General features: G+C 40.8%; 1 protein-coding gene and 1 long non-coding RNA gene across 2 annotated transcripts; both read right to left on the bottom strand.

Moving 5' to 3' along the window:
* Positions 1-56: 56 nt before the first annotated feature.
* On the bottom strand, positions 57-16,055 carry LOC132535789 (uncharacterized). The gene is made up of 4 exons (XR_009547497.1): positions 15,895-16,055; positions 14,206-14,288; positions 13,352-13,490; positions 57-286 (listed from the first exon to the last, which is right to left on the bottom strand). It is a non-coding gene; the product is annotated as an uncharacterized LOC132535789 (long non-coding RNA).
* Positions 2,008-6,399, bottom strand: LOC103123354 (zinc finger protein 740-like). Its single transcript, XM_007534010.3, has 2 exons — positions 5,775-6,399; positions 2,008-5,632 (listed from the first exon to the last, which is right to left on the bottom strand). Exons 1-2 carry the CDS (start codon positions 6,030-6,032, stop codon positions 5,300-5,302), a joined length of 591 nt encoding a protein of 196 aa, XP_007534072.1. The 5' UTR covers positions 6,033-6,399; the 3' UTR covers positions 2,008-5,299.
* Positions 16,056-27,820: the final 11,765 nt, after the last annotated feature.

The raw sequence follows: 27,820 nt of genomic DNA, 5'->3' as shown, positions 1-27,820 counted from the left end.
TATAAGCAGAGTTAAGGAAAGTAAATATATAAAAAAATTCACAACAAACACAAAAGTGAAGGCACAGTTTTAATATGGAACATAAGGAAATCATACTCATTGTGCCCTCTTAAAGTATTCCAGCTTGTTCTTACAAATGATCACATGTTTTTATCTGTAGGAACATTTAACAATTGAGTTTCATCTACATACGTAGTAATTTATCTGGTGCTTCAGAGTCTGAGTATACAAATTGTTGTCTTTCTTTTTGAATGTAGCTTGATTTTGGAATTCCTGATGTTAAACTCTGCAAGAAAGTTAAAATACTAAATATAATTAACTAGTATTTTAAATACATTTATTATTGCTTAGTTATGCTTATGTATAGAAAAGCAACATCTAATACTTGTTATTTTGGAAATCTGTTTAGCCTATATTCTGAATCTTGGTGATTTTAAACACCATACACATATAGTTTCTTTTAGTGAGTAAATTGTTTTCTAAATTTAAATAATTGTAACTATAGTTGAAATTCAATTTATCCAGATAGGTTTAGATATTGTACAATCCAAAGTTTCTGTACTAAAGTATGAAGCAAATATTACAGGAATAAATTTATCTAGGAAAGAAATCTTTCCCCTCTGAAATTAAACCAACCAAAATCCCCACTCTAATAATAAACAGTGATAAACGTTAGTACTACAAAACTGCAAAATTAAATTTGATCTTTTTATAAACCACTCCGGTTTTTATTCCTATTGTATGACCATAGAAACATTAAATTGTATCACCGATTAGCTGTTTTTACATCACATTATATCCCAACATTTTTATTTCATACCAACCAGAGCTGCCACTGCTGAACAATTTTGATAGGACAAGTTTTGGGAGCTACTCCCTCACCTAACTCAACTTAAAAAAAAAATAATGTTTTACAAGATTGTATGATAAGGGGTACAATTTCACACAATTCCCACAACAGAGTTCCATATCCCATCCTCTCTGTTGGGAGTTTCCCTATTCTTTATCCTTCTGGGAGTATGGACCCAGGATGATTATGAGGTGCAAAAGGTGGGAGGTCTGGCTTCTGTACTGGCTTCTCTTCTGGACATGGCATTGGAAGGTCAATTCATATTCCCAGTCCATTTCTATCTTTCCCTAGTGGGGCAGGGCTCTAGAGAGGTGGGGTTCCAGCTCTGACTCTATCTTCCCAGAAAATATTTTTGTCCAACTCCTTGTTAGCTATCAAACTTGAGCAAAAACTACAAAAGTTATGGGCCTGTAGGAATATACCTAAAGTAGGCTTTCTAGCTTTTTTTCATCCTAAGATCACTATTCTCATCTTGCCTGTTCCTAATTTTTGGGTCCTGTTCATTAATTATTTTATCCTAATTTATATCACACTGCCTTTTAGCCACCAAGTTGCAGATGCTACCATAATTCCACCCTAACTTCTCTGGGCAGATGAACTCACCAGTGTGTCATGGAACCTTACCTCTCCAAAGCCCTACCTAGGTAAAGATAAAAACAGACAGGGTGTATGGATTGACCTGCCAATGCTCATGTCCAGGAAAGTAATTGCACAAGCCAGACCTTCTACCTGTACCCCCAAAAGAATTTTGCTCTATTATCCCAGAGGATGAGAAATGTTAGGGGACTATTACCAGAGGACTCTTAACTCCAATTCCATCAGGACCCAGAGAGAGAAGAGGAAAAAATAAAGGACATTCAGAATTAGTAATAGGTGTAGGTGTGATTTATCAAGGCAGAGAAGTCAGGATTAGAAAATAAAAGGGGGCACATATTTATAAATATAGACATATAGTTATAGAATAATAGTCATGCCATATCTGCAACCTTTGGAGTACTGTAGCTTCCAATGGCAAAAATGGGGAATCAAAACATAGTGTTGGGAACAGTTCAGAATTACACCCCTATTGTATCATACTTTTTTTTTCTTTTTAGAAAAGCCCCATTTTCTTTTTATTTAAATATCCTAAATATAGCACGAAGGAACATACACTGTACTTTAATGGTAAAAAGATACAAGTTTATAACATCTTATAAAAACTACCATTTAAAAGTGATCTTGTTCATTTTGACATTCCCCTCCCCCATAGCAAAATAAGTATATTAAAAAAAAAAGTGGAGAGGGCAAGTAGGAGGGGTCGGTGAGAATGAAAGCCCCAGGGCCACAGCAAATGGGAGCATCTGGGGAGAGGGTTAAGTGGAGGAAGGCCATGCCTCATTTAACCCTCTGAATTTAAGCCATGGGGCACAATCAGTAGCTAAGTGATGACAAGAGGCTGTTGAGGGATGGACGGAAAAGACTTTGGGTGCTAGAAAGGGTGTGACTGGTAAGGGTCTGGTATAGCAGCCCACCCAGGAACTGGCACTACTCTCTTGCCCAGGTCCCTGGACTCCATGTCCTGGTCTTTGAGAACCTGCCTTAACCTCCCTTCACCTTCACTCCAAATACACCTGAGGCATCTTTCCAGTGCCAGACCCCACTTCAGCATGGGGGGAGCTCATTGGGCCCAGGAACCTAGGCAGCCTTCTGTCTGTGGCTTCCCTGGGGTATGTAAGTGGGGCTCCCAGGCCCTGTGGGTACTAAATTGCTCTTAAATACATCCACTAGTCCAGAACACCAGCACCTGGACAGCTGAACTGACCACCCACTCCTGATTCCCCCCAGAGCCCCGTCCTTGGCAGGGTGGTTCTGGTATGGCCCTTTGCACCTGTGCTCTGGAGGTCTGTCTCTGCTCCCCACCAAGGCAGCCTGACGCCAACACACATTCGCACTCGGGCGCTTACTCCCATGATTCCATTCACATACACTCCTGCCCCAAACAGAAGAGCTGCAAGTGCCAGGGACAGGCGCTACCCTTTCCCCAAAGGCTTTTGGGAAGACAATGTTTTCCACGCACCCCTCCTGGCACAGCCCTCTAGCAGCAAGGGGGCTGGCTCACAGGCAGAAACACGCCATGCTGGCAGGGTCCACAGGGCAGACCCAAGCACTGAAGTCTAGGTTCTGGACTCCACCAAATGGAAGTGCCAGGACGGAGCCTCAAGAGCACAGGGTGGCAAGTAATCCCTGGCATCTGCCCCAAAGGATCTCAGATGCTGCCAGGGTGCCAGGCCTCCTTCCCTTTAACCTGAAATCCTCACACCTCACCAGTGCAGAGGGCCTCCCTGCCAGGCTCCACTGTTGCTGCTGCCACCCTCACATTTTCTGGTCAGGTTCATCACATCTCCATGATTCCTCCCCAGAGGATTCTCCTTGTTGCCCACAGATCAGGCCACAGTAAGGGCTGCCCAAATTCCAGAACATCCCAGGAGGATCCTTTCTTTAGCAGGGAGAAAGAGAGTTAATTTTAACCTTAAAAAATTCATGTTCACAAACTCTGGTCTGGGTTAAAAACACATCCTAACCAGTTATCGGTCTGTTGCATCAATCAAAGGGGGGGGGTAAAAAAAAAGAGGGGGTCGGGCAGTAGCGCAGTGGGTTAAGCGCATGTGGAGCAAAGTGCAAGGACCGGCCTAAGGATCCCGGTTCGAGCCCCCAGCTCCCCACCTGCAGGGAAGTCGCTTCACTGGCGGTGAAGCAGGTCTGCAGGTATCTTTCTCTCACCCTTCTGTCTTCCCCTCCTCTCTCCATTTCTCTCTGTCCTGTCCAACAACGAAAGACATCAACAATAACAATAATGACCACAACAAGGCTACAAGGGCAACAAAAGGGTTGGGAAAAATGGCCTCCAGGAACAGTGGATTCATGGTGCAGGCACTGAGCCCCAGCAATAACTCTGGAGACAAAAAAAAAAAAAGAGAGAGAAAGAGAGAGTAAAGAAAGAAACCCTCTAAAACAAAGCTCTCTAGTTCCCTCAATTGAGTCCCTTAGCTCCTGTTGGGGTCTCAGGTTCTGAGGGAAGAGGATGCTGTTTCATGCTTACCCTTCCCTAAACTGAGGGCCAGAGAAGGGTTTGGCTCAATAATATGCTGTCTCTATGCATACGAACACTCACATACCACACACACACACACAACACACACACACACACACACACACACACACACACACACACACACCTGATCATGTTGGGGGGAATGGAGAGGGTGGTGGTACTGAAGCAGAGAAGAGCAAAGAATAGAGTTAAGAATAAAGCCACATTAGGTCTCCTCAGTCCTCTCTCACAACACCCTCCTGCCCCCAAATTCTTTGCTGGCTAGGGACGGCCGCTGAGAAGGAAGTCAATCTAGATCTTGTTCTTTGGGACCAAAGGCCAGATCCTGTCTCCTCTACCTGAACAGTGACAGGACTTGGGCAGAGAGAATAGCTTCTACTCAGCGGTTGGATCAAGGGACACCACATTCCTCTGTGCCGTGAACAGCTGTTACTTGACCGGAAGGGGGAGCTAAGAGGGTGCAAGGAGAGAATCTACTTTGACATCCACTACTCCCTGCCCAGCACCTGACATAGGAGCCAAAGGCAACGAGGTAGCCACAAACGACTTTGTGATCAACTGCCCAGAGAAGAAAAGGGCATTATGAGCCACCCTCACCCAAGTTTCCTCTAAAATGCACTTGAGCTCACCCCACCAGGTACCAGAGTGGCTTGAGCTATTGTCACAACCAGGGCACACTCTTGCTATTCCTGGAGAAAGACCTGCCCACTCTTGACCCTGGCCCGTGTCTGCTCCTTCAACTGTTCTTGCTTCTGCCCCTAGTGTGTAAGCTGCTATCCCTGATCCCATTCTCCTTCAATCGGGACGTGAGCCGCAGGGTTGTGAAACACTGAGAATCAACTCCAACTCAACTTCAATTTGGGGGAAGAGTCGGCCCAGCTAGAAGTCCCTGCTTTGGGTCAGGACTTCACATGTCCTGATCACATGTATCCACAGTGAACCTGCTGAAACTGCTTTTGGATAAACAAAAACAAAATCAGGGGAAAACAAACAAACAAACCCATCTCTCTCCCCAATCTTTTCCATTTCAGCTGCTAGCTGGAGTCCAAGGTTGTGGGAGCCACACTTGAGTCTTGGTCCTGTACCTTGAGTCTCCCGCCTGTGAGCTCAGCCAAGGGTCCAGGGACTAGCTTCCCTCCCCAGGAATGCTGTAGGAACTTCCCCAAGATACTCAAAGTCTCAGATATTTACAGAGCTGAGGCTCTGGGGCCGCCACCCCGACACACTCTGCTGTCTCTTGGGTCCACTCCTGTGGGAGGGGGACAGTACAGATGGGGTGGTGGTGGGAACAGTAGACCAGAGGGGATGTTCTTCAGTAGATTCTTCTGACCACTCCCACCACCGGGGGCCCCTTGCGCCTATAGAGAAAACTGCCCGTCGGAAGTCTCGGACTGGCAACCTTGGCACATCCGTTTGTGTCTGAGTAATAGATCTGTCCGAGAAAAACACTGATGACACCGTTCACACTGGTAAGGCTTTTCACCACTGTGCACACGCTTGTGGCGCTCCAGGTGGTATTTCTGGATGAAGCGCATATCGCATACATCATATTCAAAGGGCTTCTCACCAGTATGAATGAGGATGTGCCTCTTGAGGTGGTAACTGCTCCTAAAGGCTCCAAAGCAGTGTTCACAAGTGAAATTTTTGGGAATCTTTACTTGGAAAGAACCATTCTGCTCTACCACCACCACCTGGGAAGGCGCCTGCTTTGCCATGAGTGCGACCCAAGTTCCAGCTCGGGACCCCACGGCACTGGGGGAAGCTTCGGTGCTGTGGTGCCTCTCCCCCCCACTCTGTCTCTCCCTTTCTATATGAAAAAAGTCGGCCCGGAGCAGTGAAGCCCTTTTTAACAGTCTTTTTGGAATGAGAGACTTCAGCCAGGTTGTCGTCATCTTTGCGGCTCCGGGAGTTATCGCTGTCTTTGCGGTGGTCCTGACTTGAGCACCTCAGCACATCAGGGCTACCTGCCCGCTCTCCATTCTCGGCCTGCTTGCTGGCAATCTGGCTCAGCATCATCTTCTTGCTGGCTGCAGTGGGAACCAAACTCACACCTGCTAGGCCTTCACAAGCCAGGAGACTTGCCTGAGCCATGCTGATTTCTCACTTAATGCAACCCAAGAGTTCAGGAGTTAGTTGACCTTTCCTTAAGACACTACTGTATGAAGAAATGTCACCAAATCACTGTGACAACTCCTGCATATCCCTTTAGTCCTGCTGCCATCATATTGAACTTCCTTTGTGTAAAAAAAAAAAAAAAGACAAGATAGATGCCACAAGAATCCTTGGGCTCTGCCTGGCTCCCGTTTATCGTCAGAAGGAAGAGTCTGCCAGTCTTGGTTTTCTGGCCAAATTCTCTCATCGATGTCCACGAAGTCTGCTTCATACACCTGGTGCTCTCGGAAGCTCAGAAAGAGAACATGGATCAAGAAGGGCTTCCTTTCTAGGTCAAGAGCAGAGAGCCGGTGCAGCCAACACGAGGAAAAGTAACTGGCGCCTCCGAAGGAGGAAACCTGCCAGTAGACCAACTGCCAGGCCATTTTAGGAAAGGAAGAAGGGGGCGGAGGCCCCTCGGGGCTTTTGTGCCCGGCTGGCCGCCCCGCGAGCTGCCGGCCTGGGGGGAGAGAGGATGCTCCGGGGCAGCCGCCCGGAGGCTCGCACGTGCACGCTCTCCGCCGGCCCGAGGGCACGAAACCCTCCGCGGAGGAGGCACGCGGGCCCCGCCGCGGCACCTCACCGCCCGCCTCCCACAGCCCGCAGCCGCCGCCCTGTATTATACTTTTTAAAATCAATATTGAGTGATGAATAATTAAGAAAAAACAAATGTACATTACCATAATGAAGACTACAGATGTACACCCACAACATCATGCTAAATGATGAAAACCAGAATTATTTAAGATTAAGAACAAGGCATTATCTCTACTATACAACATATTGTTGTAAGTCCTAGTCAGAGAAATTAGGCAAGTAAAAGATATGAAAGAGATATAAATCGGGGACATCTGGGAGGCATGGTTTATAGAATAGCCACGATCTGATCAGCACTATCCCCAAAATAACAATTGAACACAACAAGAGATCAAATTGGACACCTAATCTACAGCTGAAAGATCTACAGCATCAGCCTGAATTTAAGACAAAGACAATACAAAAAACAAATAGCTTTTGAGACCACATGATAGCCCAAAACACCCTCCCCACCCACCACCGGGGATTATACAAACAAGAGAAACCCAGAGACCGCAACAGCACCACCTTCTGGCCAACATAACCAATGCCATACATGAGGAAACAAAGAAAGGAGCAACAAAATATGCCACAACAGAGAGAAGCAAAAGAGATGTCATCCAAGAAATTCCAGATGCAGAGAGTCTATCTGAGACAGACTATAGGAAGCTTATTAGGAGATATTTAATTACTCACTCCTAACCTCAGACAAGTAACAGTTGAAGGCATCAACTATCACCAAGCCTGCCCTGAAAGAAGTTCTGAAAGGACTCTTATAAAATCATCATAAACATGTCAAATATCAGATCACTGTAAAATTTAGATAATGGCAGCCAAATATCTCTGTTATATAATATCAGTAAATTTAAATGGTCTGAATTCACCTATTAAATGGCACAGAGTAAGAACATGGATCAGAAAACACAACCCAACCATACAATGTCCATAGGAATCCCACTTAACTCAACAAGACAAACACAGACTCAAAGTGAAAGGAGGGAAAACTATCGTACAAGCCAATGGACCACAAAAAGGGCAGCAAAAGCTATTCTCAATCTGACAGGATAAACCTTAAAAGAAATAAAATTTTAAAAGATAGGGATGGACATTACTTAATGATCAGGGGACCAGTCAATCAAAAGGCCCTAATGATTATTAACATCTATGCACCCAATGAGCGGCCATCTAAATACATCAGACATCTACTGTAAGGGCTACAACAATATATTAACATCAGCACAGTAATACTAGGGGATTTCAACACTCCCCAAAGCCTGGAGACTTAACAGTATGCTTCTGAGCAATAAATAGTCAGTCATTAGAGATTTAAAAAATTAAGAATTACTTCAGTACCAATGTAAATGAAGAAACCAGTTATCAGATCCTATGGTATGCAGCAAAAGCAGTGCTGAGAGGGAAGCTCATTAATAATGAGCACAGGCTCACATTAATAAACAGGAGATATAACAACTGATGAGGCAGAGATTAAAAGGATTGTGCAAGAATAATATGGACATCTGTATGGAACCAAATTTGACAACTTAGAAGAAATGGACACACTCTTAGAATCATAACAATTGTCAACCTTGACACAAGATGAAGTAGATAAACTTAACAGGCCAATTACTAGCAAAAAAAAAATTGAAGCACTAATCAAAAGCCTACCCAAGAACACAAGTCAGGGCCCTGATGGCTATACCAATAAATTTTACAAAACATTTAAAAAAGAAATAACACCTAGCCTCCTCAAACTCTTTCAGAAAATAGGAGAGGGAAGACTCCTAAACACATTCTATAAGGCTAATGTCACCCGGATCCCCAAAGCAGGAAAGGACCCCACTGGAAAAAAAAAACAAAACTATAGATCAATATCCCTGATGAACATTGATAAAAAGATCCTCAACAAAAACTTGGCTAATCAAATACAACAAAATATTAGGAGAATACTTCACTAAAATCAAATGGTATTCATCCCTGGGAAACAGGGATGATTCAACATCTGTAAGTCAATAAATGTAATCCACTACATCAGAAAAAAGAAAGATAAAAATTGCATGATTTTATCAATCGATGCAGAAAAAGCATTTGAAAAGGTGCAACACCCATTTATGATAAAGGCCCTTGAGAAACTGGGAATGGAAGGAAAATTCCTTAACATAATAAAGGCTATATGTGGCAAGTCCATTGCTAATGTTATTATCAATGGGGGGGGGGGAATTAAAGCTTTTCCCTAAAATCAGGAACTAGACAAGGATGCCCATTCTCATCATATTTATGCAACATAGTCCTAGAAGTCCTTGCCATCACAATCAGATAAGAAAGATATATCAAAGGAATCCAAATTAGAAAGGATAAAGTTAAACTCTCATTATTCGCAGATGATATGTTAGTATACCTAGAGGACCCCAAAAATGCTGTCAAGAAACTACTGGAAATGATTAATAAATTTAGCAAAGTAGCAGGCTACAAAATCAATATCCACAAATCTGTGGCAATTCTTTATACAAAAGATGGGTCATAAGAAATGAAACTGAATGAAGCAATACCATTTACAACTGAATCCAAAAAGGTCAAATACCTAGAAATAAATCTAACAAAGGATGTAAAGGACCTTTTCAAGGAAAACTATGAGACACTGCACCCTTCTGCACTGCTAGTGGGAATGTCAATTGGTCCAACCTCTGTGGAGAGCAGTCTGGTGAACCCTCATAAGGCTAGAATGGGCCTTCCTTATGACCCAGTAACATCTCTCCTAGGGATATATCCTAAGGACTCAATCACATCCATTCAAAAACATAAATGTACATCTATGTTCATAGCAGCACAATTTATAATAGCCCAACCCAGGTGCCCAACAACAGATGAATGGCTAAGAGAGTTGTGGTATATATACATAATAGAATAATACTCAGCTATTAAGAATAATAAAGTCACCTTTTCCTACCCATCTTGGATGGAGCTAGAAGGAGTTATGTTAAGTGAGATAAATGAGAAAGACAAAGATGAGTATGGGATGATTCCACTCAAAAACAGAAGTTGAGAAAGAAGAACAGAAAGTGAAATGCAAAACAGAACTAGACTCAGTTTGGAGAATTACACCAAAGTAAATAAAAATTTCTGGGTGGAGGGTGAAGGTAGATTTTCAGCTTCACTGTGTGTGGTGGGTTAGGGACCCAGACTTTTGGTGGTAGGGATGGTGTTAATATACATTCCTATTAACCTATAGTCTTGTAAATCACTATTTAATCAATATGATGGGAAAAAATAGATTGAATGTCTCAAACATTTTGATGCATATATCCCAGTTCTAAGTATATATTAATTTAATCTAAGCACTTAAAGTATTAAATTGGGAACTTGATTGAATTTTAACAGTGGGCTTAAACTGTTAATACATTTTTAATGATGACTTTTTAAAAATATTTTAAAATATCCTTTCCTTTCTTCAAACCCATTTGCAGTTATAAAATAAATGCTCTATCTACTATGTTTTTTTAAATAAGGTATTGTTTCTTTTATTTTTCATTATTTATAATCTTAGACCAGAAGCAACTGGCTGTGTCACTATATTATCTACAGCTATATATAAATAGCATTAAATGACATAAATCATGGTGAGGTCTTGTATGATACAGAAAATTCTAACAATGAGATTTTCAATGTAAACCAAATTTCCAAATAACATGGTTATAATAATAACTATCTATTACCATCTTAAACCCTAAGACAGAAGGAACCCACCCCAGTCTATAAAACCCATATTCCTCCAAGTCCTGGAACCTCAGCAGTGGGACTTGTTTTTCAGCAGTCTTCTCTTGACCCATACCAATTGATACTACATCTGCTGATGGCAAGCTAATCAATAGAACCAGTACAACTTCTTCATGTTTCACTTCATATTCTGTCCACAGACTAAAGGCCTACGATATCAACCCTTCAGCTCCAGTATTCTGGTGAGAACATTCCTAGCTCAAAAGACTCCTTAACTCTATTTAATGTGGTGCACTTCCTAAGAAAGCAACAGAACATAGATATGGAACAGGGCCCAAGAGACAGCACAGGTGCATGTGTATTCATACGTTAGGGGAAAATATATTACCTTAAAGCACAAGTACACAATAATTTTCAGTGACTCAATAAGTACAAAAAGCAAATAGAAAGACCTAAAGAAGACCACATAAAGTACTTAAAATAGTTTCAACTTAGACCTAGATACTCTCCTCACCTACTTCCTATTTCACTTCCCTCAATCACTCCAAGGCTAACCTTGTAGACAAAATAAATACTACAAAAGCTGGATAAGGGCAAGAGACCAACATACTTTAATGATGGCTTTTTTTATTACTACCAGGCCATCTCATCTCCATCTCATCTCCCAGTCAGAGAATCCTGGGATTTCCACACAGACATGATGGGTATATACCTCTAACAGATCCTTGTCTCCCCTATCACCGTTCATCTCCATTAGGAACAACATAATGGACCCTTTTGTGGGTCCCTACAGGTCCTTTACCTCAATGTGGATCAACAATGGTAGTGACTGTCCCATTCTCTGAACAAACAGAGGTTAGACCAAACTACTCTTCCACTAGAGTTAGATGAATCCAGCAATGAGTGCAGACTAGAATGTTCCTAGCTATGACTAGACATTGTGACCTCAGACCTACAGGGATGCAGAAGTTACACAGGCTCATGTGACAAATATGGGCCCTAGATCAAATTGATGGGGTTTACAATTAACAATATTTACTTTCCCCACAGTTTTGAGCTACTCTCTTCTTAGATACATCCTTCTAGTCCTATTTCCAACTCTGACACCATCTGCCCAGACTTTTGGTCCATGTGAGTGTTAGCTGTAGGGCTCAGGCAAGAATTGGTATAAAGTCATGGGACCCTTGGAATATACCTAAAATAGACCTGCTAGCTTTTCCAAAATGGAGACCCTAAAACTCATCTGTTATATTCACATTTAGGTTCCTGATTATTAACAATTTGTTCTTCTTTATGTCTTAATGCTTCTTCAGACACCAAGGTGCAGATACTACCATGATGCCAACCTGACCTCTTCCCCAGACAGATGATCTCACCAGTGTGCCCTGGAGCTACACCTCTGCGGAGCCCTGCCCCACTAAGGAAAGTTAGAAACAGGCTGGGAGTATGGCTTGACCTGTCACCGCTCATGTTCAGCAGAGAAACAGTTACAGAGATCAGACTTTCCACCTTCTGTACCGCATAATGATCCTGGCTCCATACCCCCAGAAAGATAAAGAATAGGAAAGCTTTCAAGGGAGGAGATGGGATATGGAGTTCTGGTGGTGGGAACTTTGTGGAATTGTGTCCCTTTTATCCTATGGAATTTTCAATATTTCCATTTTATAAATAAATTTAAAAAACTACTGAAAATAGTATAAGAGTATAACAAAGTGACAGAATACAGAACAAATACAAAAAAATCTACAGCATTTATATTTGCAACAATGAAGTACAGGAGGAGAAAATCAAGAAATCTATCTCACTAATCAGTCAGAAAGAGAAGGAAGAATATAGGATGATCCCACTTATAGGCAGAAGTTGAAAAATAAGAACAGAAAGGAAAACATAAAACTGGACTGGAGTTGGTGCACTGCACCAAAGTAAAAGACTCGAGTGGAGGGGAGCTTTCAGGTCTTGGAAGACAGAGGAGGACCCAGTGGAGTTTAAATTGTTATGTGGAAAATTTACACATGTACAAACAATTGTATTTTATTTTACTTTATTCTTGACTGTAGGCCATTAATTCGCCAATGAAGAAATTATAAATAAATAAATAAATAAATTTGGGAGTCGGTTGGTAGTGCAGTGGGTAAGCGCACGTGGCCCAAAGCAAACGGACCAGCATAAGAATCCCGGTTTGAACCCCCTGCTCCCCACCAGTAGGAGAGTCGCTTCACAGGCGGTGAAGTAGGTCTGCAGGTGTCTTATCTTTCTCTCCCCCTCTCTGTCTTCCCCTCCTCTCTCCATTTTTCTCTGTCCTATCTAACAACGACAATAATAACTACAACAAAGAAAAACAATAATGGCAACAAAAGGGAAAATAAATAAATAAATACAAAAAAAATTAAAAAATAAATAAATTTATCTAATTTAATGTTATACCAAAAGTAATTATGCATTCTTGAATACAGTGGAGGCTGAGCTCAAGCCTGGGTCTTGCATATAGAAAAGTTGTATACTGTCCTAGTGAGATATTTTGATAAATATTATATATATATATATATTTCACTCATGGTTCCTTTTTGTCACTTGTGCATAGTGCCTGCATGACAGCTCCACCACTCTCAGAAGCCTTACCCCCACTTTTTTCCTTCTGTGTCTGATAAAGTCAGTGGGAAATAGAAATAGATAGAGGAAAGAGGAGGAGGAGGAGGAGGAAAGAGAGACATCTGCAGCACTGCTCTATCACTCTTAAATTACCCCACCAGTGCATGATAATGGTACACTACCATCTGGCTCCTCATATCCCCCCAATTTACAAAGTGAAATAATAGTGCTAGTAGGTTTTATAAGTTAAAATTTATATACCTTCATCTTAACTGATTTTATTGTTTTACTATAGCAAATTCTGCTTTCATTGTATTATTATTAATATACTTTAATTATGTTGATAGTGATTATATATAAGCATTTAAATGCATGGTACATACAAATAGCGGCTTCATGTGTATGTTGGCAGAATACTTGTTTCCATAATTTGCTTCTGTTTGAGATGTTCCCACAGAGCCATCACGTTCATAAGCTGGATAAATGTAAGTATTGTCATCTTTGGGTTCATGAATCATAACTCTATTTTTAATGAAAAAACAGAGATAGGAAATATTTAGGTTAATTAAAAATACAAGCACTCATACATTATATTTTATGATATAAATCATTGCTATATTCCATAGAAAGTCAATTAAATGATTTATGATGATAATACCATGACAACCATTCCCATTTTATTGATTTTCTCTCTGAAAATAGGAATTCTTTTATAGAATATGTTTGTTCACAGTACATCTGAAAAATACTGATTTTTATATAAATGAAGTGAAATTTAAGTAATCTTACACATTAACTTTGGCAAGTGTTTTTCTACAGAAAACATATTATCTTCTACTCTGGCATAAGCATAATCATGTTGGAATTCATTTATGGAAGCATTATTAGCTCAGATTTTTATATCCTTTCCTTTCTTCAAACTTTTTCCAATTATAAAATGAATGCTCTCTCTACTATGTTTTTTAAAATAAGGTATTGTTTCTTTTATTGTTCGTGATTTATAAACTTTAAATTTCCTTACTTGTTATTATCAGGTCTTCACCTCTCTGGATGATTTTTTTAAAAGATATAGACAGACAGAGAAATAGAGGGGTAAAAGGAGGAAACACTGTAGTACTGAAGTATCCCTAGTTCGGTGGTATAAGAGTTGAATCTCCTTTGTATACATGACAAACAAGACACCCTTCATATTGAGCTATGTCACTCTCCCTAAATGCTCATATAAGATATGACTTACTTATAATTTCTTCCAGAGATATGAGGTGGTGGAGCTACAGAAATTCGAGGGAAGACGTTCTGAAGGGGTGGATTCCAAGGATTCTGTACAGAGATATTTAAGTGGGTGAGAGGACTTGTTTGCCCATGAATTTAAGGAAAATTAATCCATATTTATTCTTTTAATACATGCTCAGTATCATGTGTGTATTTAATTTTTAATTTCTTTATTGGGGGATTAATAGTTTATAGCTGACAATAAAATACAATAGTTTGTATATGCATAACATTTTCCAGTTTCCCATATAATAATGCAACCCCAACTAGGTTCTCCTCTGCCATCACATTCCAGGACCTCAATGTCCCCCATCCCAGAATCTTTTACTTTGGTGCAATACATCAACTCCAGTCCAAGGTCTGCTTAGTGTCTTCCCTTCTGTTACTTTTTTCAACTTCTGCCTGTGAGTGAGATCATCCCATATTCATCCTTCTGTTTCTGACTTACCTCCCTTAACAAGATTCCTTCAAGCTCCATCCAATATGGGGTGAAGAAGGGAAAAAAATCGCCATTTTTTTAATAGATGAGTAGTCCATTATGTACATCTACCACAACGTACTCAGCCACTGCTCAATATCTTAATGTCAAGATATCTCTCTACTCAGTTATAAAATGGCAAGTGACAAGTAAAAAATGAACTGGTAAATATATTTATGTATATCTATCATCTATCATCTACCAACTATCCATCTATCTAATTATCATTTATCTATTTATCATCCACTTGTCTACCTATATATCTTTCATTTAAAATGGTCTACTGAAGAGAAAATACAAATGGAAAACTCATTTCAGCTATCACTTTTTACAGTAAGTGATCCTTAGAGCCAGAAAGATTAAATTTAAGTTCTCCTTTCCATTGTCATAGAGTGAAAATATTTATCTCCGGAAGAAATATAACAAAAGTAAATCAGACACAGAGTACTTAGATTCAATATTGAGTTTTGTACATAAACTATTACATACAATTCAATTAAAGATTTTGTACTTAATCACCACACTTTAAGTACTAAAGCTATATTGTAGTATGTTGAAACAACAATTTTGAGTATGAATACATACATAAATTTGAACAGTCATGTAACAGTGTATCTATACTGGATCTACACAGGTCCTTAAACAGAGTCTAATCATACAGTCATATCAGTTATGCATGGGATATGATTGTGACACAATAATTTTAATAGAACCATATTAAAATTAAGGACATATTTGGTGACTGGTTTTGAACTTAGGCCTCACATCTGGAAGCTTAATGATTTACCTATCAGTTGAATTTTTTAGTAAGAATATACATTTTTTAATTTTTATTTATAAAAAGGAAACACTGAAAAAATCACAGGATAAGAGGGGTACAACTCCACACAATTCCCACCACCAGAACTCTGTATTCCATCCCCTCCTGATAGTTTTCCTATTCTTCATCACTAGTATTGTGCTATAGATATTTTCCCCTGGAGCAATATCACAGATTACAGAATCCATTTATCATTAACATGTTATATTTTATGTAAAATATATACCATATTTAAGTTTTAGTGGTGGTGATATCCACCACTGGGAGGGTGAATCATAAATTAGTAATAATGTCAGAGATTATATAAATGTTAGTTATATAGAAAGACTATTAAAAACAGGAAATATGGCACACACCTAATATTTTTGTCTCCGTTGTTTAAATAGTTTTCTTTTGTCTTTGAGCTTTCTTTTTCTGCTTTGACTTTGCAATCTTCTTTAAAATAAAACAAAAAACCACAACAAGGCAAAATAAGAAAACCATGACTATTGAAAGTGTAGCTTCAGACTCCAGTGAAGAGAGCTTCACTTGTGTCTGATCTGTAGTCAGTCCCTCTGACTTTTATGCCATTATGTCATAGTGGACAGAATCATAGTGAGTCCCTCTGACTGTTATCCCCTGATGTCATAGTGGACAGCTTCAAGGGCTCCTGAGTATTCTGACTCTCCTTACTTAAAGGGGCAACTGTAATTGTCATGATATAGTTAAATTCTTAGGTTCAGACCTCTTTAATCCTGGAAGTCATGGGGAAATATTATATTTGATAAAATATAAAGAAGGATATCTAAAATTTGGATTTGTGGGTAATAAACCAGATTATCTATATTCAACATTATGAGTATATTGGGAATAAGACATTATAGAAAGCAGTTGGGACTATCTAAAATTATATAGCAATAGAAACATACTTCTCATCTGTCTACTTATGCTTTAATTTAATTCCATTAAACTAAGCCTAGCCTTTAACCCAACTAAGAAGATAGAAACTAATAGAAAATTTTATAGCAGGCAGATATAAGAAGGTAGCAAACAGAGAGGAACAAGATTTGACAGGTCTATAAATAGATCAAAATTCAACATCTATAGAGACAAGTTTGGATAATTATCAGGTTTGGAGCTATAGATATATACGTAGGGACATGGAATAGTAAAAGAACATAAACACCTTTCAAAAACAAACAGAAACAGTTTACAAAAGAAAACGAAGGACCACAACCCCACTGCCGTAATTAGGAAAGACACCACACACACAGACAAAGGCAGGGGTGGGGCAAGCTAGGTAAGACAAGTCTGTAGGACCAGATTAAAACATTGCAAAAAGACTGAATGTGTGAAACTAGTATGTAATATTTGGGAGTGTGCTGGGAAATTGTACAGATGCAGTCACATCTGCCATGTTTCCCCTCAGGCTATTGCTAGTTCCTGCGAGAGTTGGAACATTCTCGGAGCACCTGTTCCGCCATGTTGTGCCCTCAGGGCATTGTCTATTCCCAGCAATAGTTGCAGTGCTCTGGTTACTCCTCCCCCTTCCCATTCTCATGAGAGTTATTATCCTACCCTGGAGTGCTATGGTTACTCCTCCCCCTGCCCATTCTCGCGAGAACTACTCCCATAAAAACCCTTTTCTTCCACACCTCACTCTCTAGCCGGCTCTTCACTTTGGTGTTTAGCTGCAGGAAAGGTTACTGCGTGAGGCGGCCATTTTTGCTACCTCCACGTGGCCCAACCTGCTTCTCTCTCACCCAACTCTGAGGTGCCAGCGCAAATAAAGATTTGTGTTCCCTCTTCGCTCCGGATCTCCTCTCTCTCCTCCACAGTGCAGCACGACACCTGGCGCCCAACGTGTCCCGCATTCACAACCTTCTGGGTGGCCTGGCCTGAGGTCCATAAAAGTCGCCCAGACACAGACAAGTGGCAGCCGCCTGACTCTGCGGCCCTGCATTTCCCTCCACCATGGGATTTTTTCCGATTTATGAGGAGGCGTCCCAGACATTATATCCTTTTCTCATGGGACAAGCTCTCGATCTCAGAGATGCTTTAATTGGAGCTACACCATGGGTTCTCTTGGCTATATTTGCAACTTTCAGGATATGTATAAGGTGTCCTGCCAAAAGGTTAGTAGACCTTGAGGCTGAGATACAAGAGTTAAAGGAGATGTTCTCAGCACTTAACCACCCTAATTCCTCTACAGTTTGCCCCAAGAGTTCTCTTCTGGCAGCTCCGACAGCCACCAACCCAGCAGCTTCCACTTCCATGACTCCTTCCCCTATGTTATTAAACCAAGTCCACACCTTCCCAGTAAATGTGGCCCCCAATAGACAAAACCTTCAGGTGTGGCATCCATACTCCTCCAAAGAACTCATAGAACTCAGACAGGCAGTGAAGGAGGATTCATGCACCATGGAACAAGTCCATTTTACGAAGCTTTTTCCAGCACCTTAATACCCCCCAAGATTGGAAAGACTTAACTCGTGCTGTGCTCCCAGACCCCCTCTACCTGCAATGGGAGGCATGCTTTCATGATAAATGCTCTAGACAATCCCAGAAAAATAGTCACAAACAGCTAGAATGGAATTTTAATGCATTGTTTGGAGCAGGAGAGTTTGAAACTGGAATTCAGCAGGCAGAAGCCAAGTTTCCAACCGGTTATTTTGAACAGTTACACATCTGCACAACACAAGCATGGGAGAAGTTAACCCCATCCATAAGAGAGGCCTCAGTCACCATTAACTCCTTTCACCAAAAAACTGATGAATCCTTAGCTAACTTCATTTCCAGGGTGCGGTCAACCTTAGAGAAAAAGATTTATAATTCTGAAATCAGTTCTCTCCTCCTGCGTTCTATTGTCTGGGATGGCATGATTCCAGAATTCCATCAGGAATGCCTTAGTCTTAAACACCAACACCCAGATAATTGGATTTTAGTGAAACAGGAACTTAGATCAGGCTCTTATTAGGCACCCATTATGACACAGGCTTATGCAGTTACCCCAAGTAATCAAAACGGGGCCTGCTTTCAGTGCGGTCACCAAGGGCATTGGCATAACCAATGTCCAAATAAACTGCGACCATGCCTCCAGTCAGGGCAACCACGCCTCCAGTCAGGGAGCTAGAGGCCATGAACACCTTGTCCTAGATGTCAGAAAAGTTTTCATTGGAAGAGAGATTGTTGGTCCAAATTTCATAAAGATGGCACGCCCCTGAATGGTACAAATTCGGGACCTGAGATTTTTGTGGACCACTCCTGTTTCAGAACGAGGTCAACTTACTATGACAGTAAGGATTGGCAATATTCCTTTTAAATTTTTGATTGACATGGGGGCAGAAAAGACGATTTTAAGGCAAGCAGAGGTTCCCCAAAATTGGGAACTCCTCTCAGGATCCCATTTACACGGAGTTGGAGGGTTGACCCAAGCCTTTCTCACAAGAGATTTGCTCATGTGGGAAGACCCTGAAGGGACGACCAGACACTTCCGCCCTTTTGTAGCTGATATTATCACCAACCTACTGGGCAGGGATCTTCTGGAATGTCTTGATGTTAGGATATCCACAGATGCCTCTGCAGACCAGACCACTCCTGTAAGACCAGATCTAATCAGCACCCCCAATACTAACTGCCACTGTTCGTAACCAAACTCCCTGTTTAGACTGGCTTTCTAATGAGCCTGTCTGGGTGGAACAGTGGCCTTTGCCTAGGGATAAGCTAGACATTTTAAAAGAGCTCATCCGAGAGCAGTTGTCCTTGGGACACATTTGTCATTCCAGAAGCCCATGGAATACTCCTGTTTTTGTGATTAAAAAGCGCTCAGCGGGGGTCGGACGGTGGCGCAGAGGGTTAAGCGCAAGTGGCGCAAAGCGCAGGGACCGGCGTAAGGATCCCAGTTCGAGCCCCTGGCTCCCCACCTGCAGGGGAGTCACTTCACAGGCGGTGAAGCATATCTGCAGGTGTCTATCTTTCTCTCCCCTTCTCTGTCTTCCCCTCCTCCCTCCATTTCTCTCTGTCCTATCCAACAACGAATTGCATCAACAAGGACAATAATAAAAGCCACATCAAAGCTACAACAAGGGCAACAAAAGGGGGAAAAATGGCCTCCAGGAGCGGTGGATTCATGGTGCAGGCACCAAGCCCAGCAATAACCCTGGAGGAGGAAAAAAAAAAAAGCGCTCAGGAAAATGGCACCTCCTCCAAGATCTCCGTGCAGTAAATAAAACCATGCAGGTCTGGGGCTCCCCCCAAAGGGGTTTGCCTCTTGCTTCTGCAATTCCCACAGGAATTCCAATCACAGCCATTAATATACAAGATTGTTTTTTCTCTATTCCCTTGCATCCGCAAGATTGTAAATGTTTTGCCTTCTCTTTTCCTTATATTAATAAAGCTAGCCCTGCTGATAGATTTGAATGGGTGGTGCTGCCTCAGGGCATGGCCAACAGTCCTACAATTTGTCAAGAGGCTGTTAAATCTGCCCTTTTCCCATATATTCATAAGGGCCTTAATGTTTTTCACTACATGGATGACATCTTAATATGGGGAGAATTAGATACAGATCTCTGTGCCCTATGTAATTTTCTCATTCCTGCCTTAAAGAAAAGCAGCCTTAATGTAGCTCCTGAGAAGATACAGCTAATTCCTCCAATATCTTTCTTAGGTTCAGAGATTTCTCTAACACAAATTCATCCCTTAAAACCTATTGTTACTTTTCCTTCTAACCTCACTCTTGCTTCTTTACAAAGTTTTCTTGGAAATTTAAATTGGCGTAGGCAGTATCTTTATCTGCCGACTAGCTGCCTCCAACCACTGTTTGACCTGTTAAAAGGAAACAAACAGCCCTCCTCAAAATGTAAGTTAACTCCTGAGGCCTCCTTGGCACTGGAAAGGGTTAACCAGGCCCTCCAGGACATGCACCTTGTTCGATTCTCCCCCTCCTCTTCGGTAAACCTTCTAATATTTAACTCCACCCCCACAGTAGTGGGGGCATTGTGGCAGAACCATGGGGTTCTCGAGTGTCTTCACACGCCAGTAGGCAGAGCTCCAAGACTCATCACTGAGATAGATGTGTTAGCATTCATGATTCGCCAAGGAAGAAATAGGTCTGTGCAGGTCTTAGGGAAAGAACCAGATTTAATTAGTCTTCCCTTTTCTCTCACAGATACAGAGTGGCTCATACGCCATCATTCCCGTTTTGACATAAGCTTCATAGGGATTCCAGGACAAATAGATAACCATTTTCCTTCTAATAAATTGATAGCTTCTTTACCTATTTTGCCTCTACTAGCACCTAAACTTTTCTCTCGGGATCCCATCCCTTCTGCTCCTACAGTCTTCACTGATGTTGGAAAAAAGGGAGCTGCTGCCCTTATATATTACCCAGACAAACAATCCCCTAAACCTCTCTTTACTGAGCTTCCTGAGAATTCCCCTCAGTACAAAGAACTTTATGCTGTTTTCCTTGCATTCAAAGCTGTACCAGACTCCTTCAACCTTTTTTCTGACAGTATGTATACTGTTAACTTACTTCCATGGCTTGCTCGTTCTTATGTGAAAATTGATGACAACCCACTTTCCCCTCTCTTGATTCAAATCGCCTCTATGCTCTGTTCTCGAACCCAACCACTGTATATTCAACACCTTCGTTCCCACAGCCCTCTTCCTGGTTCCCTGTCTGAAGGGAATGCTGCAGCTGACCGCCTTGCCTCCACAGGAACTCTCCTAGTCTGTCTCTGATCCTGTTGACTTTCATTCCCTAACCCATGTTAATCTTAAAGCCTTTGAGCTTGATTTCCTGATGTTCCTTTACCACAGTTGAAACATATCCTTGCTACATGTTCTTCCTGTGCAAGTCTCATAAAAACACCTGCTATTCAAACTCTTGGGGTTAACCCTGAGGCTTAAAAGCCAATGCTATTTGGCAAATCGATGTCACCCACATACCAAACTTTGGCAAACAAAAATATGTGTTTGTCTCATTTGATACCATTTCTAAATTTATGTGGGTGACAGCTCAGATGGGAGAAAGCTCTAAAAATCTTATAAGCCATATGCTCTCCTGTTTTGCTGTAATGGGCTTACCTCTTCAACCAGCAAACAATTTAAAGATTTTTGTTCCCTCTAGAACATTACTCATACCACAGGCATTCCCTATAATCCACAGGGACAAGGCACTGATGAGAGGGCCCATCAAACCCTTAAGGCTCAATTAAATAAAGATTAAGGAGGAATGTAACCCACCCAATATACAGCTGGCAAAAGCCTTAACTACATTAAATCTCTTTAATATTTACAATAACTTGGACTTACCTTCTATTATTCTTCACTGGCAAACACCATCTATTCTTCCAGCTATTAAGGTCAAGTGGAAAGACCCACTCGATAAAATTTTGAAAGGGCCTGACCCCCTATTGACTATGGGGAGGAGTTTTGCATGCATTTTCCCACAGAATTACTCTAAACCTGTCTGGGTTCCTGCCCACCATGTCTGACAATACCCGCATGATGGCATTGCTATCCCTGAAGAATAAGAAATACTACAAGAGGACTAAATTCAGAATACATCACAGGATCCATAATATGACATAGCAGAATCTGGAAAATCTGGCTCACAGAGCCCTCTCTCCTACCCCTTCCCTGAATGTCTTATGTTATGACTGGCCAGTTGTGTTTTGTGAGTGAGTGTGTTGAATGACCAAAAATTTTTGTATGACCCAACTGCCAGAGTATTCTAAAAGGCAATTGACTTTATATAAAAATGCTGGACGCAGCCAAAGCTTCTGAGACGTCCAGAAATATTCCATTTTTTTCTCTCTCTTTTGATTTTTATATATAAGTTTTGGTATATACGTAAGTGGTTAGTCTTAAACTGTGTGAGTAAAGACGGATATAAATTGGTTTTTAAAATGATATGTTTTTACAACAAAAGTTTTTTTCCTCCTGTGTGTTATAACTAAATGCTTATAGGTATGTTTCAAGTTTGGTAAGCATTAACTTAACGGTTAAAAGTGTAATCTTGAAGCTACATTAATACCAGGCAAGGTAAAATTAATTTGCTAAATAACTATTTAAGGTAATGTCTAAATATCTAACATGACAATATATCCCCAAAACTAAAATGCAAATTCTCTATGCAGGGCACTTTTGGAGGGCCCCCAAAAGTGCCCTGTAAACTATCTTGTGAAAATTAATCCACAACAGATCTGGCATCAATCTGGCACTGTAAATGTTAAAACCATTGTCACTAACATGCGTTAACTCTCTAAGTAACCTGAGTCTGTTTATAGTCCAAAGTAAAAATAGTCAAAAAATCAAAATACGTATTTTAACCAAAATTGGTCTGAAGATCCTGCTGTAGAGACTGCTATGAGAGGTAACATTAGATGACCTTCAAACAAAATCATAAAGATATTTAAACCAATTATAATCATCTAGGTATCAATTATAGTAAACCTCTAACTTGTTACAAGTTTTATTTTTTCACAAGTAAGTGATTACAGCTATCATGCCTTCATATGAAGAATCATCTGTTCATATGGTAAGGTATTAAACTATAAGAAGTTCCTCCATATACAGCCTATGTAAATTAACAAAATTCACATAGTCTTGTACACTTAACTAGTGTATCTTGTCTTGTCACCATAGGCCTGCCTTTGTCAGTCAACAATTTAAAGATGTTTCCCTTTATAACATCACCCATGCCACAGACATCCTTTACTATCCCCAAAAGACAAATGGCTGTTCCCCTTGACATCACATCCACTGACTGCTTCCCTTAGACTTGAGATATGATCCCACCTCTTCATACCAATGGATAAATCCCCCCTTCCTTACCTGGCTACCCTCAGTTGTGGGACCCTTGCTTTTTTTACTTCTTCTGCTCACAGTAGGTCTTATAATTCCTAACAAGCTCATGGCCTTTTTGCAGCAACAAATTGATGCCATAAAGATGCAACCTATACAAGCTCACTATCATAGGCTGGACATGGCAGAACATGGAGTTGCTGCGGAGGATTTTCCCCCCTCCATCAGAACTCCACCATGTAGAGGACTGGCTAGCCAATGACGGGCAAAGGGGAAACTAGCGCTATCCAGTCAACCTAAGACAGGGCACCTGGTACTACTGAGAAAAAATAACCAGGTGTTCCACTGACGGGTAAGATGGAAGGCTGATCAAGACAGGCACAATCAACCCTGCATAAATAAAGTCTGCCAAACATCAAAACTTGCATATATATATATATATATGAAAGGGGGACATGTGCGGAGCCACATGTGCCCTCAAGGTTGCTATTGGCATGACCATAGAGTCTTTGTTAAAAGATAAGTTCCTGCTTCCCTACACCTTAGAGTCTTTGTTAAAAGATAAGTTCTTTTTCCCCGTGAATCACCCAGGACCTTCCAGATAACAGCTGATTACCATGACAAATAATATAATAATAATAATAAATAAATAGGAAAGATACATCCCCCAATACTCAGTTGGCTAAGGCACCAAACCTCTTTTTCTATAAAAAATTCATATCAGATACCCTGCTAACCACGAGAAGCAGATTGTTTGTGTTTCTTTCACAGGAATCCCCCCCAAAAAAAAATCTGGACCCCTGCACACTCTGAAATCACCAACTAGATGGCACGACTACAGTGGCACACCCCCCAAAACCCTAGATGTCATCTGACGTGATCTGAAGAACCTGATTCACAGACTCCAAGGACAGAACTTTTTTACTGCCTGTCTGCCCTTTCTACTTCTGCTTTGCCTGTCATATTTTGGCGGTTCTAGCTCACTGTCTACAGAGAAGCAGAATCCCAGCGGCTGACCTTCCTCATGCAGCGTTTCACCCCCTGCCATTTCTCCCCCTAGTCGCCTACTTTGGATTGAGACTTCTATTGGACTTGCTGGTATACCCTTTGGACACTTTAGACAATTTTACAGCAGCTTCCTTCCCTTCATGTTGCTGGTTTTTCATAGACTTACCCTGAGTAGTTCATAGACTTTACAGACTGTTGTCTTGGCCACTAGATAAAAGGAAAGGGGGAGATGCTGGGAAATTGTGCAGATGCAGTCACATCTGCCATGTTGTCCCCTAAGGCTATTGCTAGTTCCCGCGAGAGCTGGGACATTCTCGGAGCACCTGTTCTGCCATGTTGTGCCCTCAGGGCATTGTCTATTCCCAGCAATAGTTACAGTGCTCTGGTTACTCCTCCCCCTTCCCATTCTCATGAGAGTTATTATCCTACCCTGGAGTGTTATGGTTACTCCTCCCCCTGCCCATTCTCATGAGAGCTACTCCCATAAAAGCCCATCTTCTTCTGCACCTCAGTCTCTTGCTGGCTCTTCACTTCGGTGTTTAGCTGCAGGAAAGGTTACTGTGTGAGGTGGCCATTTTTGCTACCTCTACGTGGCCCAACCTGCTTCTCTCTCACCCAACTCTGAGGTGCCAGTGCAAATAAAGATTTGTGTTCCCTCTTCACTCCGGATCTCCTCTCTCTCTTCTCCGTGGCACAGCACGACAGGAGTGTGAACTGTAAGCAGTTCTGTGGAGTGAATTACAGTGAAATATGGACTATTTGAGGCCAGGTGATTAAATCTCCCAGAGATTTCAGACTTCAACCATGCCTACCATGAGAGATCTCAGAATGAGCACGTGACCATTACAGCTTCTGGCATTTCCTGAAGCTTTAATTACAGACCTTAAAATGAGTCATTGACAACTACAGCTTCTATAGTTCCAAATAAAATAAGATGTGGCTAAGTTACAACAACATGGCCCGCTGTACAACCCATCCTCACAACATTTTTGCTGCACAAAATCACCCACCAAAGTTCCTCCTCAGCAAGGAAAAAACAAAAAAAAACTTGCTGGTTTGTGTGATACCGTACCAGGATGATTCTTGTCCATTGGTCCCAGTCCGACTCCCTTGTCTGTTGGTCACTTCCAGCTTTTGTATGATAAATCTGCCTTTATTGTCAGAAATATATGTCCATTTCTCCCTTCCTCCTCATTAATTTTTTCTATCATACCCTAGTATTGCTTGCCATATTGTCACTAGATTGAGCTTTCAAAAACAAAAGGATCATCGGGACTCACAGATAACACAGTGCCGATCCAATAGCAGTGGAAATGAGAGAGTCATGGACATGGGCAAGGGTACTCTAACAGGACAGCCTGTCTTAAGGACAACCTTACTGCTGAGTCAGATAATAATGTAATGCAAATGGTGGTGACCTTCTTTTAATCTGCCCTGCATAACAAAGCAAGCCAGATAGTTTACTCACCCCCTGAAACAGAGGCCTGTATTTCCACTTACTACAACAGCAGGGAATTGCAAAAATAGCTTCTTTAGGATCTTGGAGAAACTTCATCAGACCAACTTTTTCCCAATGATAATAAGGGAATTTATTTATTGTCTCTCACAAGGCCGTTACATAGTAGCAACACTACCAAGATTTTTTTTTTTTGTGTGTGTGTGTATGCTTTATGTTTTTATTCTGTATATTTCCCATTTTTCTTTCTGTCTCCTTTTGTGAGTGTGTGAAGGACAGCTACTAGATGATTTACATCATATGTGGAATACAGAGAACTGAAACACATTAATTTGACAAAAGTATAAATATAGTCAACACACATCTAAGACCTTGGGAGAATTATGATTATTATTATTGGGGGATGTGGGGAGGCACAGAACTTTGTGGTGGAAGTGGTATCTATATACCCCCTATTATCTTATAAAATTGTAATTACTATCTAATAAAAAATAAAAACAAAGAAAGAATTGTTGGCTAGAATTCGGGAAAATCCATCTTTTTTATACTGCTGATGAGAATACAGTCTGGTCAATCCTCTGTGGAAAGCAGTTTGAAGACACTCAGAACACTTAAAAATGGATCTGCTCTGTGATCTTGAAATTCCTCTCCTGAGGTATATTCAAAAGAAGCAAATGCATCCATGTGAAGAGATCATTGTTTATCTATGTTTATAGCAGCACAATTTAATAGCTGAAATTTAATCAACCTAAAAGCCCAGTGACAGCTGAGTGGATAAGAATTATCCTATAATCTTGTCAATCATGATTAAATCAATAAAAAAAGAGGGGAAAAAAGTTATGGTATATATGCATAATGGAATACTACTCCTCTATTAAAAATGATGAGGGCATTTTCTTCACATTGGATTGAGCTTGAAATAATCAGCATAAGGAAGATAATTCAAAATGAGCAGGATTAATAGTAGATTTTCTCATTTATGAGTGGAACTTAAAAATCAAGGACAAAAAGTAAAACACAAATTTATTTTATTGAAGCAATACAAAAGACTATGGGTTAGGATGAGGAGGGAAGGGTGGAGAATTCATTGGTGTCCAGGTGCATGATGATGGAAAAGGACATAAATTGGCTATGAGAGTATTTTATAGACACCTACCAAGAGATGACAAATCCTACGTGTCAACAGTAGCACAATAAATCATTAATGACCAATAAAATGATATAAAGTAAAATGACAGAAATATATAAAAAATAAATCTTGTAAACTTTCTTTTTTAAATTATTTATTTATTCTACCCAGGCAATGGTACACCCAGTTTACTGCACACTTCATCATGCACAGAGTCATGGCTTCAAGATACCAATCCCCATATTCAATGGAAGATTCACAAATTGTGAAGCAGTACTGTAGGTGTCTCTCCCTCTCTTATCTCCATCACTCCTCTCAATCTATCTGTGCTAGTCAGTAAAAATGAATATTAAAATAGTTTTAATTCCATGTATAATAGGGAGCAGAACAACACTCTTAAAATGCAGTACTATTGGTCAAATCTGAAGTCTCACACATGTAAAAAGACCTGTACACTTATCAATTAGCTATACCTCCAAACATTTAAATGTCTTTCACTGAACACAGAAAGTCTGTTTTCTCTCTCTTTTTTTTGGATGATTAAATTTTATTTTACTTTTTATTATTTTTATTGGGGGATTAATGTTTTACAGTTGACAGTAAATACAATAGTTGGTACATGCATAACATTTCCAAGTTTTCCACAAAACAGTACAACCCTTGTGTTTTTGCAATTGTTTTTTCACTCCGCTTAGAAATAGTGTGTACTGGGGCCGGGTGGTGGCGCACCTGGTTGACTGCATGTATTACAATGCGCAAGGACCCGAATTCTAACTCCCGGTCCCCACCTGCAGGGGAGAAGCTTTTCAAGTGGTGAAGTAGTGCTGCAGGTGTCTCTCTGTCTCTCTTCCTCTCTATAAGCCCCTTCCCTCTTGATTTCTGGCTGTCTCTATCCAATCAA

Source organism: Erinaceus europaeus, chromosome X (genome assembly GCF_950295315.1).
Source record: "Erinaceus europaeus chromosome X, mEriEur2.1, whole genome shotgun sequence".
NCBI classification, from domain to species: domain Eukaryota; kingdom Metazoa; phylum Chordata; class Mammalia; order Eulipotyphla; family Erinaceidae; genus Erinaceus; species Erinaceus europaeus.
This window is presented reverse-complemented; position numbering and strand designations above follow the sequence as displayed.